The 16,642-nt window shown below is 44.6% G+C and overlaps 1 protein-coding gene across 1 annotated transcript in view; it reads left to right on the top strand.

Annotated features, from left to right (window-relative positions):
* The window catches only part of LOC142920182 (uncharacterized), a 31,814-nt gene extending 15,257 nt beyond the window's left edge, over positions 1–16,557 (top strand). The window contains exon 6 of the mRNA XM_076062649.1: positions 16,457–16,557. Coding sequence (XP_075918764.1) covers positions 16,457–16,557 — 101 coding nt within the window. The remainder of the gene's footprint in view (positions 1–16,456) is intronic.
* The last annotated feature ends 85 nt before the right edge of the window (positions 16,558–16,642 follow it).

Here is a 16,642-nt window from a genome sequence, read left to right as displayed (position 1 = left end):
ATCAAATCTTCAAGTACACCAGAGAACACACACGGGAGAGAAACCCTTCAAGTGCAGTGTGTGTGAGAAGACATTTGCACATTCATCAAATCTTCAAGTATACCAGAGAACACAGAAGCATCAGAAGATCCACAAGGAGTGCAGTCTGAAATCAGCTTGTGAATGTCAAAGTGCCGCAATGAGCCCATCCCTCATGAAACACGAACCAGAAGAAAATCCCAGCTTGGACACTTTTAAAGGTATCGAGGTGAAATGTGAAGAGGTGATGGTGAAATGTGAAGAAGTGATGGTGAAGAGGGAAGAAGTGATGGTGAAGAGCGAAGAAGTGAAGGTAAAATGTGAAGATGAAGATTCAACTCCAAAATGGGACCTTCACATCGATGGAGGCAACGTGAAGCAGTAGGAGAATTCTGACTGTGAGGCAGAGCGAGGCAACTCCCAGCAGTTTGTGGAAGTGGAGGTGTGGGTGGACTTCCTCCGAGACAATACAAAGTCAAGTGGAGACCCGGTAGATGTGTAAGCTTGAGATGATGTCGCTCCAATAGATGCACCTTTGTCAAAGGCCTTCAATGACAAGAATGTGAAGTTGGACACTCAGTTGCTAGGTTCAACCTGCAGAGTAAGGGCGGCCAGTCTTTGTGGACCTGTGGGTTGGGTAGATCTTTAACCAGGAGCGAGAGACAATAAGCTCCCAAGCATTCACTATGTTATAATAATTGCATTTACACAGTGCTTGCTTAATCGCCTCAGCAACTCGGAGTTTTGTGTCGTACCTCGTCTGAAACACTCGTAGAGCATCCCCAAGTAGCAGCTGCCCCTGTGTGGCACAAGGTGGTGGCCCTGCACCAGCCTGCATGTGGACAAGAGCCTGTCAGTAGGGGGCGATGATGCGTCATCTCAGTTGTGTAGTTTGTAGGCAATCTTGATTCGAAGCTTTCGTGACTGCAGGAATCCACACTGTTGAGTTATTTCGGTAAAGTCACCACGTGGGTAGAAACAACAGACCACGGCATTTAGATCACAACACAAGCAGTCGTCATCAGGTGGGACAACCACAGCAAGAGAAACTGCTGAAGTAGTAGGCGCCTACTCCAGCAGTTTCTTCTTCTTGCTGCTGTGCTTGTCCCACCTGATGACGATTGCTTGTGTTGCCATCAAAACGCCGTGATCTATTATTTGTAGCGTAATGTTTAGAATTTGCTACATTTTGACCCAGGCGCCAGCATGCAACGGCCTACTCGTTTTGAATGACGCAACAATAGTACGTTGTACATACACTGTTAAGCAGGCGGTGCGTATTTGTAAAATAACTTCTTGTTAATACGATATAACGTGATGCAGTCAATTTTGCTGCAGTAATTCAATGTTGTTAATATGCCCGTCAATTATTTAGAATGAATACTTGTCTGATTGTGCGCGTGCATGTAACATTTTGTCTGAGGCTCAAACATTGAATAAGTGATGTTAGGACAAAGTGTGTATGTGTGTTTGGAAGTAACCTGTACAGAGAACTCGGGTGAGACCCGTTGTTCTTGTGATACAGTTCAAAGGGTACTTTTGTGTTTCACGAAGCGTCGGCCTCTGGAGCAACTCATCGTCTTTGAAACAGGGAGCACGCTCGGATCATTCATCAGTTACAAGGCATACCACTTGAAAGTTACACGGATAGGAGGAGGTACATTCTCTACAACACGTATTGTAGTTTTGTCTTACGTGTTGACGTATAGTTTTTCTAACTAGGACTAGAAATGCACCTTGCTGATTCACGTCTGGATGTTCGTAACCATCGGTTGAAGAAAACCCCACTGCTGTTGTTGAGACGCTGTGCACCAATAAGGGTCCAACACATTGACGGCCTTCAGGCCAGGAAAGTCACAACATTTGCACACGAAGGATGCATTCACGCAAGTACCCCATGCTCCGTTTTGAAGTTTTAAAATGAAGCATCTTTGAATTGTGTTGAACTAGATGATTTTATTTATTCATTAAAAGCTTGTATCAATTTACATCTGGAATACTTCATTGAAAAGGACATTTCGTGTGAATTTTCTCTCGTCATTAAGTAGATGGCCTTGCCGGGGGTTCGGACACAAACTGTACACACACACAGTGTACACACACACAGTGACACAGTGTACACACACTGTACACATGCACACAGTGTACACACACAGTGTATACACATACACACAGTGTACACACACTGTATATACACACAGTGACATACAGTGACACAGTGTACACACACAGTGTACACACAGACAGTGTATACACAGTGTACACACACAGGGTACACACACTGTATATACACACACAGTGACATACAGTGACACACACAGAGTACACACGCAGTGTACACACACAGTGTACACACACACAGTGTATACACACGCAGTGTATACACACAGTGACACACACAGCGACACGCAGTGACTGTCACACACAGTGTATACACATAGTGTACACACACACAGTGTACACACACAGTGTATACACAGTGTATGTCCACACAGTGTATATACGTACACACAGTGTACACACACACAGTGTATACACAATAATGTCCACGTTGTTGCTGAGCTCACACACCCAAGGGTGGGAGCAATGGAAAATGAATCTAAATCAACTTAATCTCCAACTCTGTGACGTCACCACTCTGCATACCTCATCGGCGTCAAACGCCAGGGGGAGGTTTACCTCGCTAGTGACGTCATGTCACCAAGGTATTCATCCCTCTTCCGTCCACCGCGCTCTTGAGCGTGACGTCACTTCCGCATGGGTCACTGCCGATATCGTTCCAGTGGCAATCCTTATTTGGGCAAAGCTACGCCCAGTGACTGGTAGCTCATTAACATAATGTGTCCGTTAAAGCCGTCGCGAGTTTATTGCGACGGGTTCAGCGCCCACGCCCCCATCCCTCGACATATGGGCCGGCCTCATAAACATAATTTATTCATTTAAAGCTTTCGTGACTGCAGTAATTCATATTCTTAGTTTTTTTTTTGACTTTACCGAAAAAACTAAGAATATAATTTATTCAGTAACAGAGCCGCTCGTGGGAGGAAAGTGACGTCATACTACTTCCTGCTGTCGCGAGGTAACAGGAAGCTGCCGTGTGCGCGCTTGCACTGAAATCCGAGGTGAGAAATTCTCATCGTTGTTGTGGTGGTGGTCGTTGTGGTGGTGGTGGTTGTTGTTGTTGTTTACCAAGGTAGAGCCTCTCTCTCGTAGGGATGTCAATTGAGTAGCAGCGAGCATGGGAATCGATGTCCAGGTTGGAACTTTACAACGCGGGGCCTAGCCACCCGGGGCCTTGCCTCCTGCCCTCGCCTGATTTGCATTCACTTTAATGATCTCGCTTAAGTTTAATTTGTCTTCACCCGGCTCGCCACTTTGTAACTTTGTTTTATTGTCAATATTCACGCAGTTTTTATTTTCTTTTGTTAGCAGGCCAAGCCCGCTTGAGCTGCTATAGCACTCTTGTTATCAGAAGCGACCTGCCCACAACAACACAAGGTGAGGCTTTGTCAACGTGTGTGAATGTTTTGACTTAAAACTTTGGTGACTGCAGGAATTAATATTCTTGGTTCTTTCGGTAAAGTCACATAGATAGAAAAATAAAATAAAAATAACATAACAAACGTAAAAAATAGTATATAAAGCAAAAAAAACACGTTTTGATTGCAACACAAGTGGTCTTTAATGTAATTGTATTATCTGTTAATCTTATTTTCTGTCCACGTAACTTTACAGAAAGAACCAAGAATACGTGTGTCAATGTCTATCGGTCAAAGACGCTAAACGGAGTGACGCGCAAACTCCAAATATACAGCAGGCGTCTGGGTCGGGATTGAACCCACGACTTCCTGTATACCAGGTGAGGTAGTTAACATCTCACCACGGAGAGAGACACGCAAACTCCAGTTAGCCTCGGCTATGTTCGTTGATCCTCAATTACTTGTTGCAGTGAGGAAGCATTCATGCCAAGCAGATGAAGGTGGCCAGGCATGATTCTAGACACACCACCGCCAGTGTGTGACAGTGTAAAATTTGTATTTGCAGTAAAGTCTATCAACTCTATTGAACACGGAGGTTATAGCATAACAATTGTTTATTTTTGTTTTCCTCTGGAGCTCTTAATAAGAATGGAAACAGGATGTGAACACAGCACACACATTCAGCTGAAGTCGGAACTGTTCATCCCAGCATTCAAGGACATCTGAGTTGCGATTGAACATTAATTCATGCATTTCAGCATGGGAATCGATGTCCAGGTTGGAACTTTACAACGCGGTGCCTAGTCACGCGGGGCCTTGCCTCCTGCCCTCGCCTGATTGCGTTTACTTTAATTATCTCGCTTAAGTTTAATTTGTCTTCACCCGGCTCGCTACTTTGTAACTTTGTTTTATTTTAAATATTCACGCAGTTTTTATTTTTTTCAGCAGGCCAAGCCCGCTTGCGCTGCTATACCGCTCTTGTTATCGGAAACAACCTGCCCACAACAACACAAGGTGAGGCTTTGTCAACGTGTGTGAATGTTTTGACTTAAAACTTTGGTGACTGCAGGAATGAATATTCTTGGTTCTTTTGGTAAAGTGACGTAGATAGAAAATAAAATTAAAATAACATAATAAAAATGAATTAAATAAAATTGTAAATAAAGCAAAAAAACTCACGTCGTTTTGATTGCAACACAAGTAGTCTTTATTTAATGTAATTGTATTATCTGTTATTGTTATTTTCTATCTACGTAACTTTACCGAAATCAACAAGAATACATGTGTCAATGTCTATCGGTCAACGACGCTATACGGAGAGACGCGCAAACTCCAAATATACAGCAGGCGTCAGGGTCGGGATCGAACCCACGACTTCCTGTATACCAGGTGAGGTAGTTAACATCTCACCACGGAGAGAGACACGCAAACTCCAGTTAGCCTCGGCTATGTTCGTTGATCCTCAATTACTTGGTGGAGTGAAGAAGCATTCATGCCGAAGCAGATGAAGGTGGCCAGGCATGATTCTAGACACGCCACCGCTTGTTTACCCAGTGACAGTGTACAGTTTGTGTTTGCAGTAACGTCTATTAACTCTGTTGAACACGGAGGTTATAGCATAATAATAGTTTATTTTTGTTTTCCTCTGGAACTCTTTATAAGAATGGAAACAGGAAGTTAACACAGCACACACATGCAGCTGAAGTCGGAACTGTTCATCCCAGCATTCAAGGAGATCTGAGCCTGGATTCACACCTCTAAGTTGCGATTGAACATTAATTTATGAATTTCTGCATAACACAAATAGTATTGTTTTCAACACTTTTTGCTATGTCACCTGAATTTAGCTCTGATAAATATTCCTTTTGTAGCCAGACAGCTGAAATTGTGTGCTTGGAGTTTTGGGTGAACATTCATTTTGAAGATACGAGGGCTTCCAGGTATGTTTATGACCATTTGCCCTCTCATTGTGTGCCATAACAGCCCTGTGATGAATTTGGGAAACGTTTTTTCTACATCCTGAATATATGAATAAGTATAGACGTGTAAGTCACATGTGACTATATATGCATTCCTCTGTGCCTCGATACTGTCGTGTAGATGGTGTGGATATTATTTTTTTCTGTCTGCAGCTGACGCTTCCTCTGACGCTTCCTCTGCAGAATTGGTCTGATGGAGCAAAAGCGCTCAGCGCAGCTCGGTATGACAAGTCAACAATGCGACCGGTGTGCATAAAGCACGGATCGTATTGGAGATTTCACACGGCACCAGAGAACTCACACAGGAGAGAAACCCTTCAAGTGCACTGTGTGTGGGAAGGCATTTGCATGGCCATCAGTTCTTGAGATCCACCAGAGAACTCACACGGGAGAGAAACCCTTCAAGTGCAGTGTGTGTGGGAAGGCATTTGCACAGTCATCTGTTCTTGTAGAACACCAGAGAACACACACGGGAGAGAAACCCTTCAAGTGCACTGTGTGTGGGAAGGCGTTTGCACAGTCATCTCCTCTTGTAACACACCAGAGAACACACACGGGAGAGAAACCCTTCAAGTGCAGTGTGTGTGGGAAGGTGTTTGCACAGTCATCTGCTCTTAAAACACACCAGAGAACACACACAGGAGAGAAACCCTTCAGGTGCACTCCGTGCGGGAAGGCGTTTGCACAGTCACCACATCTTCAAGTACACCAGAGAACACAGAAGCATCAGAAGATCCACAAGGAGTGGAGTCTGAAATCAGCTTGTGAAAGTCAAAGTGTCACAATGAGCCCATCCCTCATGAAACACGAACCGGAAGAAAATCCCAGCTTGGACACTTTTAAAGTTATCGAGGTGAAATATGAAGAGGTGATGGTGAAGAGGGAAGAAGTGATGGTGAAGAGGGAAGAAGTGATGGTGAAGAGGGAAGAAGTGAAGGTGAAATGTGAAGATGAAGATTCAACTCCAAAATCCGACCTTCACATCGATGGAGGCAACGTGAAGCAGGAGAATTCTGACTGTGAGGCAGAGCGAGGCAACTCTCAGCAGTTTGTGGAAGTGGAGGTGTGGGTGGACTTCCTCCGAGACAATACAAAGTCAAGTGGAGACCCGGTAGATGTGTAAACTTTGCGTTTTAATGTGTTTTTTTTTATTTTATTTTGGGCACCTTTATAATACATGCCACAGGACCCGCACGAGCTTAATCCGGCACTGTCCGGGATACCGTTCCAGTGGCCAACCAGGCTGTTGAAACCACCGCGGGTGGAGTTGAGGGCGACGGTGGAGGGCGCGAAGGGGGCGAGTGATGCCGATGGGCGGCGAGGTGGTCACCCAAGAGGATGCCCAGTGGGGAGACGAAACAATGAAATCGCTCCACGTGTCAGGTGATGTTGATATCGAAAACTGACACGTAACTGGCATGCCATAAATAGGAAATTAACTCTGCTTATTCGAATCAATGCATTCATATATGTTGATAAACCGTTTTCAAGCAGATTTTGTCTCTAACGGCGACTACAGGGACCACGTGACTGTTTAAAAATGTCCTTGATTATAACTATAATTGCCTACAATTTGTCATGTGTAGCTTATTTAGACTATAATTTATTCACTACCCAAACTGTATTTACTTGAAAACATAGAGCTGATATTTGTAAGCAGTCTTTTTTATTTATACGTTAAGTGGAATTGGTAAAAAAAAAATATTTGTACACGTAGAGGCGTTGTGGTCCATAAGTCTAGTGACACAGAGGCGTTGTGGTCCATAAGTCTGGTGACACAGAGGCGTTGTGGTTCATAAGTCTGGTGACACAGAGGCGTTGTGGTCCATAAGTCTGGTGACACAGGCGTTGTGGTCCATAAGTCTATGGGCAGTGTTGAGTCTATGGCAGTGTTGAGTCTATGAAAGTGTTGAGTCTATGGGTAGTGCTGAGTGTGTAGACAGTGTTGAGTCTGTGGGTAGTGTTGAGTCTATGGCAGTGTTGAGTCTATGGGTGGCAGTGTTGAGTCCATGGGTAGTGCTGAGTCTATGGGCAGTGCTGATTGTATGTGCAGTGTTGAGTCTATAATAGTGTTGTGTCTATAGTAGTGTTGAGTCTATGGGTGGTAGTGTTGGGTCTATGGTAGTGTTGTGTCTATGGTAGTGTTGAGTCTATGGTAGTGTTGTGTCTATGGTAGTGTTGTGTCTATGGTAGTGTTGAGTCTATGGTAGTGTTGAGTCTATGGTAGTGTTGAGTCTATGGTAGTGTTGTGTCTATGGTAGTGTTGAGTCTACAGTGAGGGAAAAAAAGTATTTGATCCCCTGCTGATTTTGTATGTTAGCCCCATGACAAAGAAATGATCAGTCTATAATTTTAATGATACGTTTATTTGAACAGTGAGAGACAATAACAACAACAAAATCCAGAAAAACGCTTTGCTACGTGGCCACGAGTGACGGTGAAATATGAAGAAGGGGCGACCTTGAAGCGTGAAGGTCAGGAATCTTCTCCGGGTGCTCCTCCCACGTTTGCAGGCGCCTATCAACGTCATCACAGCATCCCAATGACAGTATTCTCGACACGTATATCTCGAGACTCAAGGAGGCTATTCTGGACAAAAATCATTCGCGTTATTCTTATGATTATTGTAATCCTCATGTGTGTATGTTGAACTTCTTTCGCACAGTACGTAGCCAACCTTGCTATACATCCTAAATAGAATAGAAGAGTCATCCTATGCAGAGACTGGTGCCTGCCAATAAATGTATAACTTCCACCCTCGAGCTCAGATAAGAGCCGTCAAATGTATATTTGACAATGGTGACACTTTGATTTGCGTTTCTGGATAAGGTTAACATATAGGTTGCATTTTGCATTCAAACATGATTATACAGGAATACAGCTTCTGACCTTCATAACATTAATTTTATTTAAGCCGAGATGCCATTCATTAATGTGAATGGAAATAAGCTCAAATATATGTTTTATGAAAGTATACCACATTGATGAAATTTATGGTGTGCATTATTGAAGGTCTGTGAACTTTATAACAGTCTTCCCAGCAAGTGAAGAAATGTGTGAAGCATTTCTAAAACACTTTATATAGCCAAGCTTAATGTTTTAATGGTATCTGTGAAAGCAAGAGGAGGCACCAGAAGAGCCGTGAGTGCACTTTTGTTGCCGAGTTGGGGACGGGGATGCTCACGTTGATAAGTCAGCGGTGGACGTTCATGTGGTCTGAGCAGGTTAGAGTAGGTAGCACGTAAAACATCGCATCCCGTGCCTTCTTAAAATACTTGTTATTAAAAATACTCAAATGCTACCATGTAACATTTTATAAGCGAAAAACTTTTCATCATTTTTGAGCTGCTTGTGTTCAGAATGACGTGACGGGTTGTACATATGAGTGAAATGGCCGGCATCTGTAAATAGCACTGGGGGGGTGAAATGAGAGACTGATAAAATTTACAATGATGTAACTGCAGATACAGATAAAAGAGGCTGTGAAAAAAGAATCACATTTGTACATTACGTGTTACATGCCTAAAGTCGTGTTCTAGGATGGACCACCGAAGTGGGCTTGAGAAAGACACTCACACCGCTTTAAGGGATGGTCAAGGCTGCTGATGGAATGGTAGCCAAAGCAGAAATGACTCCCTCAAGGATGATCACCATGGACGGACGTGGAGTAATGTGAAACGATAATGCGCAGGCATGAGATGGATGGTATTAGCACCATCGAAAGACCATGTGGAATTGTATTGGCGTGGGAATGCTTTCATTCAGAGGTGGATATTTCTGAGCTGATGATGATCTCATACTTGTTAATATTGCTCTGATATTAAGTGCATGAATATGCACTTATAAAACAGTCTGCCTCAGCAGCAGGCCAAGGCTTTCCCACCTGATGATGGAACGCTTGTGTTGCGCCCGAAACGTCGTAATTTATTTTATTCTATACCTACTACGTGACTTCACCGAAAGAACCAAAGAGTATGGCTCCCATAGACTTCAATGTTAAAGGCTCCCATAGACTTCAATGTTAAAGTCTCCCATAGACTTCAATGTTAAAGTCTCCCATAGACTTCAAAGAATATGGACACAGTAACCAACCTTATTTATTCACTCTAAGCCCTGCGCAGTTTTAATAAAGGTTATGCCTGATTGTAAATCTAAGCCCTGCACAGTTTTAATAAAGGTTATGCCTGATTGTAAATCAAATGCTACTTAATTAAATTTCAAAGGCACAAACCAATAATGCTAATAAATAACAATGCGGGAATATAGATGAGTTCAAAATGAAAATGGGTTTTTTCTTTGCAAGCTAACTGTATGAAAAATTACATCTGTTGAAGAAATAAATTACTTCTTCTTTGGTTCTTTCGGTAAAGTCACGTAGAATGAGAATAAAATAATAAATTGATAAAATAAAATAATACAATAATATTCTCACAACGTTTCGGTCACAACACAAGCGGCCTTCATCAGGTGAAGGGACGAGACTGTCTGGTAGGACAGCGCTGGTGTGAAAGAGCCACGTTCAGATCACGACCTTTAAGCTGTGTGAGAGGAAACAAAGCGCCTTGACAAAGGAATTAGCATATAATTTAGCATTGAAATGGCTGAGTGATTAGCTTGTGACTGGTCACAGAAATAGCTATGTTAAAAGTTAAAGCATACACATCTGCAGAGGCACCCCTTGACAAAGGAATTAGCATAGAATTTAGCATTGAAATAGCTAAGTTAAAGCATACACATCCGCAGAGGCACCCCTTGACAAAGGAATTAACATAGAATTTAGCATTGAAATAGCTGAGTGATTAGCTTGTAACTGGTCGCAGAAATAGCTACGTTAAAGTCAGAGCATACACATTCACCGAGGCACCTAGTACAAATCAAACAGGAGAATTTAGCATTGAAATAACTAGGCGAATTTAGCATTGCAATAACTGAGTGATTAGCTAGTGACTGGTCACAGAAATGACTATGTTGAAGTCAAGGCCTACACATCTGAGCTATTCACAGTACTATATAGTGAACCAATAAAAAACTAAAATATAAATTACCTTAATGTTATCAATAAACTCTATATTCTCCAATCAGCTAAGCTACCAACAATAAGTCGTTATATATCACAATGCTATATGGCGAAAAAATGGGTGGATTCTTACCCTCAACTTTAGCACCACGGATAGCTACGGGCCCCGTTCACACGGATGTACCCCCCCTGGTGAGACATTGCTTAACCAACACATACTTCACCTGGAATGGAACTTTCTACAAACAAACTGAGGGCACCCCAATGGGCTCCCCCCTATCTCCGGTTGTAGCCAACGTATTCATGGAAAAATTTGAAACTGACGCCATCCAGACTGCCACTCTACGCCCGACCTTATGGAAGAGGTACGTTGATGACACCTTTGTCATCTGGCCACATGGCCAGCCTGCTCTAGACCAATTCCGCGACCACATCAATTCCATACACCCAGCCATCAGATTTACCATGGAGGTCGAAAAAGATGGCAAACTACCCTTTTTGGATGTCTTAATTAAAAGGAGACATGATGGTTCAATGAGCCACTCTGTCTACAGGAAAGCTACCCATACAGATGCTTACTTGAAACCGGATTCCCACCACCATCCATCCCAGAAGAACTCCCTCATCAAGACTCTATACCATAGAGCCCAATGCATTTCCAACCAGGAACACATTGCCAGTAAACTCAAGCACATACACCAGGCTCTCAGGGCTAATGGTTACTCCGACTACACAATCCGCAAAGCCATCACTTCAGTCATGAAGAAGGATCCTCTTGAGGAGCCACTCAAAACCATCACCTTACCCTACATTGCAGGGGTCACTAAAAAGATCTCCAAAATCCTGAATAAACACAAGATCCAGGTTCGATTTAACACAGTACATAAAATCCGTGATCTGGTTCCATACAGTACCCGGGCATTTACAAACTAAAGTGCCTCTGTGGTAGCAGCTACATTGGAGAAACCAAACGACATATCTCGGACCGCATCCGCGAACATAAAGCAGACTTGAAACACGGTAGGACGAACTCCTCTGCCGTGGCAGATCACTGTTATAATTCAGTGGGCTCACATGACATTGACTTCTCCAAGACGGAGGTTCTTTGCAAGCCAACCGGCTACCATGAGAGATTCGTTCATGAGGCCATCCACATATACAAGCACAGAGACAATTTCAAGCGAGATGGATTCTGGCTTAGTAACCATTGGAAAGATGTTTTAAACCATTTCGGTTCTTAATTGTATTTTACGGTGACCTTCAGACTGCAGCTCTTTCGCTGGCACACCACGGTTAATGGTATGGTTTATAACATGGAGTATAACAGCGCAACGTGGCTGTTTCTCTCCCCCCTCCTCCGTTCCGAGCATGGATGGACTCGTCCGTCTGAACGGGGCTCGTCGCTGTTCGTGGTGATGGCGTTGAGGGGAAGAAACTACCACCCAATTTTTCGCCATATGGCATTGTGATATATAACGACTTATTGTTGGTGGCTCAGCTGATTGGAGAGTATATAGAGTTTATTGATAACATTGAGGTAGTTTATATTTTAGTTTTTTATTGGTTTACTATATGGTATTCATTATATAGTGTAGTGTATACCAAGTTGCTTTGTGTTAATAGCTCACCTTATTGTTAGAATATATTGAGTACATTTATTATATTGATGTAATTTAGACTTATTTTTTTTCACATCGGTTTACTGTATGATAGTTGGGTAGTTGCAGCCCTTTAGTGTCCATATACTAAATGCCTCTGTTGATATGTAAACTTTGACTTTAACATAGCTATTTCTGCGACCAGTCACAAGCAAATCCCTCAGCTATTTCAATGCTAAATTACCCTGTTTGATGTGTAAACTCCTTTGCAAAGGCGCTTCACTTCTCCCACCTAGCTTAAAAGACGCTACGAATCTTAGCAGCGCTCATTGAAGCGCTGTCGTCCCGACAGTTCTGTTCCTTCACCTGACGAAGGCTACTTGTGTTGTGGCCAAAACGTCGTGAGAATTGTATTTTTTTGTTTCATTTTTATTTGTATTACTTTATTCCATTCTACGTGGTGGTGACTTTACCGAAAGAACCATGAAGATGAATCCCTGCAGTCACGAAAGCTTTAAATCGAAAGCCTCACCTTGTGTTGTTGTTGTGGGCAGGTCGTTTCTGATAACAAGAGCGGTATAGCAGATCAAGCGGGCTTGGCCCGGTAAAATATAAAATAAAAACTGCGTGAATATTTAGAGGAAAACAAAGTTACAAAGTGGCTAGCCGGGTGAAGACAAATTAAACTTAAGCGAGATAATTAAAGTGAATGCAATCAGGCGAGGGCAGGAGGCAAGGCCCCACGTGGCTAGGCCCTGCGTTGTAAAGTTACCTGGACATCGATTCCCATGCTCGCTGCTACTCAACTGACATCCCTACGAGAGAGAGGCTCTACGTTGGTAAACAACAACCACCACAACAACAACCACCACCACCACGACAACCGCGATGCGAATTTCTCACCTCAGATGTCAGTGCACGGGCGGAGGCAACTCCCTGTTACCTCGCGACGTCACGCGGCAGCAGGTGACATGACGTCACTTCCGGGAGACATTGCTCTCCTTCCACAATGAGTCTCAACAACTGAATAAATTATGTTAATTAGTTTGGTCCATTTGTCGAGGATGTTAATGTTCCGCCAGTCACTGGGCGTAGCTTTACCCAAATAAGGATTGTACCGGAACAGATTTCTGCAGTGACCAAGCGGAGGTGACGTCACGCTCAAGAGCGCACCGAATACCTCGGTGACGTGAAGTCACTAGCGAAGGACACCGCCGCCTGGCGTTTCACGCCGATGAGATATTGCTGAGTGGTGACGTCACAGAGCGGAGTTCGAGTTTAAGTTGATTTAGATTAATTTTCCATTGCTCCCTCTCTTCAACAGAGACCCCTTGGGTGCGTAAGCTCAACAAGAACGTGGATATTATTGTGTGTACACTGTGTGTGTGTACAAACTGTGTGTGTGTACAAACTGTGTGTGTACACTGTGTATGTGTACAAACTGTGTGTGTGTACAAACTGTGTGCCCGGTGTGTACAGTGTGTGTAGAAACTGTGTATGTGTGCACTGTGTGTGTGTACACTGTACACTGTTTATGGGTGTACAAACTGTGTATACACTGTGTGTGTACACTGTGTGTGTGTACAAACTGTGTGTGTGTGTACAAACTGTGTGTACAAACTGTGTGTGTGTGTACACTGTGTGTGTGTGTACAATGTGTGTACACTGTGTGTGTACAAACTGTGTATGTGTGCACTGTGTGTGTACAAACTGTGTGTGTACAAACTGTGTGTGTACAAACTGTATGTGTGTACAGTGTGTGTACAAACTGTGTGTGTGTACACTGTGTGTGTGTACAAACTGTATGTGTACACTGTATGTGTACAAACTGTATGTGTGTACACTGTGTATACAAACTGTGTGTGTACAAACTGTGTGTGTATACACTGTGTGTGTACAAACTGTGTGTGTACACTGTGTGTGTGTTCAAACTGTGTGTGTGTACACTGTGTACAAACTGTGTGTGTGTACAAACTGTGTACAAACTGTGTGTGTGTACACTGTGTGTGTGTACACTGTATGTACAAACTGTGTGTGTGCACAAACTGTGTGTGTGTACAAACTGTGTGTGTACACTGTATGTGTGTGTGTACAAACTGTGTGTGTGTACACTGTGTGTGTGTACAAACTGTATGTGTGTGTGGACACTGTGTGTGTGTGTACAAACTGTGTGTGTACACTGTGTGTGTGTGTGTACAAACTGTGTGTACACTGTGTGTGTGTGTGTACAAACTGTGTGTGTGTACAACTGTGTGTGTGTACACACTGTGTGTGTGTACAAACTGTGTGTGTGTACACTGTGTGTGTGTGTACAAACTGTGTGTGTACAAACTGTGTGTGTGTACACTGTGTGTGTGTGTACAAACTGTGTGTGTACACTGTGTGTGTGTACAAACTGCGTGTGTACACTGTGTGTGTGTGTATAAACTGTGTGTGTGTACAACTGTGTGTGTGTACACACTGTGTGTGTACAAACTGTGTGGGGGCACAGGTGGTGCATTGGCCAGTCATCTCAGTTGTGGTGCCACGACCACGGAGCAACTCCGCAAACACCACAATCCCCTCCCGGCCCCCGACTAAGCGCGCAACCCGCACACAGCGCACCCCCCTAGTAGTGTCCTGACGGGGGGTTTCCTGGCACATCGGGTTTTAATCTAAAGGGCGCCTAGAGGGAGAGTCCCACGGTTTCCCGGTGCCAGGAGATTGGCCGACCCCCCACAGGACAGGTTACACTGCGGTGCCCCTAAATTGGTTGAAGATTTTATGGGCGCAGAAGGGAAAGGTTCACTGGACCAACCGCGATGAGTTACTCACGACCTTGGGATAGGCGGAGTGTGGAGTAATTGGCCAGAAGAGCAGACCAGTGGGTTAGAATTAATGAGCACGGGAGGACAATGGGTGAGCGGCAGCAGACCCCGTGGCCCTCCATTTAGACAGCGCAGGTTAAGCGCGCGATTGGCCGCGCGGTACAATTCCACCCTGGGCCTTTTAAGTTTAGAGAATGAAGGTGGGAGCCCCGGGACGATTGGGGCAGTTGTCTTCAACCTCCGGGCAATCCAGACCCACTGCCTGCCGTCCTGCCTCCTCGAGCCGCTCGCAGCGTCCATGTGATGCCAGCGAGTGCTGCTATGAGGCAGCGATAGGCAAGGGTTTCGCTCGTCCTTCTCCCTCTGACTCTCATAGCGTCCGTGCGATGCCGTGAGAACAGCTACGATGTACATGGTAGGACGTTTGTGTAACTGGGGTCATAGGCAGAGTTAGGCTAGGCTCTCCTCACGAAATATTCCCCCTCCAGGTAGCGGGTTTTTGTGTCGTTAATAAACTTTAGTTCATTTCTGTGTGTGTGGGTAGAGCCTCGGCGTGGAGTCTGTGATTTTTGTGGGGAGACGGTGTGCATGAGAGGGTGTGCGCGGGGCTGCAGGGTTTCAGCGTGGGGCCCACTTGCTGGCACTCGCGCGCACTTACACAGCGTGTGCATAGTAAAAACAGCCTTAGCGGCGAGGCGTGCACCCAGAGTCCTGCCGCAGCCATCCCGTTTTCGTTATCATTAGCATTGGTGCACAGCGGATTAGGGCCTCGCCACAGTACATTCCAACTCCACTCACTCACACGCTCACTCACCCTCATGCAGAACAAGGGGAGTACATTCCAACTCCACTCACTCACACGCTCACTCACCCTCATGCAGAACAAGGGGAGCACATTCCAACTCCACTCACTCACACGCTCACTCACCCTCATGCAGAACAAAGGGGAGTACATTCCAACTCCACTCACACGCTCACTCACCCTCATGCAGAACAAGGGGAGTACATTCCTACTCCACTCACTCACACGCTCATTCACCCTCATGCAGAACAAGGGGAGTACATTCCAACTCCACTCACTCACATGCTCACTCACCCTCATGCAGAACAAGGGGAGTACATTCCAACTCCACTCACTCACACGCTTACTCACCCTCATGCAGAACAAGGGGAGTACATTCCAACTCCACTCACTCACACGCTCACTCACCCTCATGCAGAACAAGGGGAATACATTCCTACTCCACTCACTCACATTCTCACTCACCCTCATGCAGAACAAGGGGAGTACATTCCAACTCCACTCACTCACACGCTTACTCACCCTCATGCAGAACAAGGGGAGTACATTCCAACTCCACTCACTCACACGCTCACTCACCCTCATGCAGAACAAGGGGAATACATTCCTACTCCACTCACTCACATTCTCACTCACCCTCATGCAGAACAAGGGGAGTACATTCCAACTCCACTCACTCACACGCTCACTCACCCTCATGCAGAACAAGGGGAGTACATTCCAACTCCACTCACATGCTCACTCACCCTCATGCAGAACAAGGGGAGTACATGCCAACCCCACCCAAAAAAGCACACGAGTCTGGAATCGATCCCAGACACATTCTGGTGCACCACTCTGCCCCCAATAGAGCGTGATTCAATTATTTATGTCAATATGTAGCGTTTTCGGATGCACCTCATGTAACTCCTGAACCCCGTTAAATTGCTTGCATTGGATTGT

This window comes from Petromyzon marinus, unplaced genomic scaffold, assembly GCF_048934315.1.
Source record: "Petromyzon marinus isolate PM22_M1 ecotype Great Lakes invasive population unplaced genomic scaffold, UKy_Petmar_22M1.pri1.0 PM_G_Scaffold_7, whole genome shotgun sequence".
In the NCBI taxonomy this organism is placed as follows: Eukaryota; Metazoa; Chordata; class Hyperoartia; order Petromyzontiformes; family Petromyzontidae; genus Petromyzon; species Petromyzon marinus.
The sequence above is the reverse complement of the archived record's forward strand: the minus strand, read 5'-3'. Positions and strand labels throughout refer to the sequence as shown.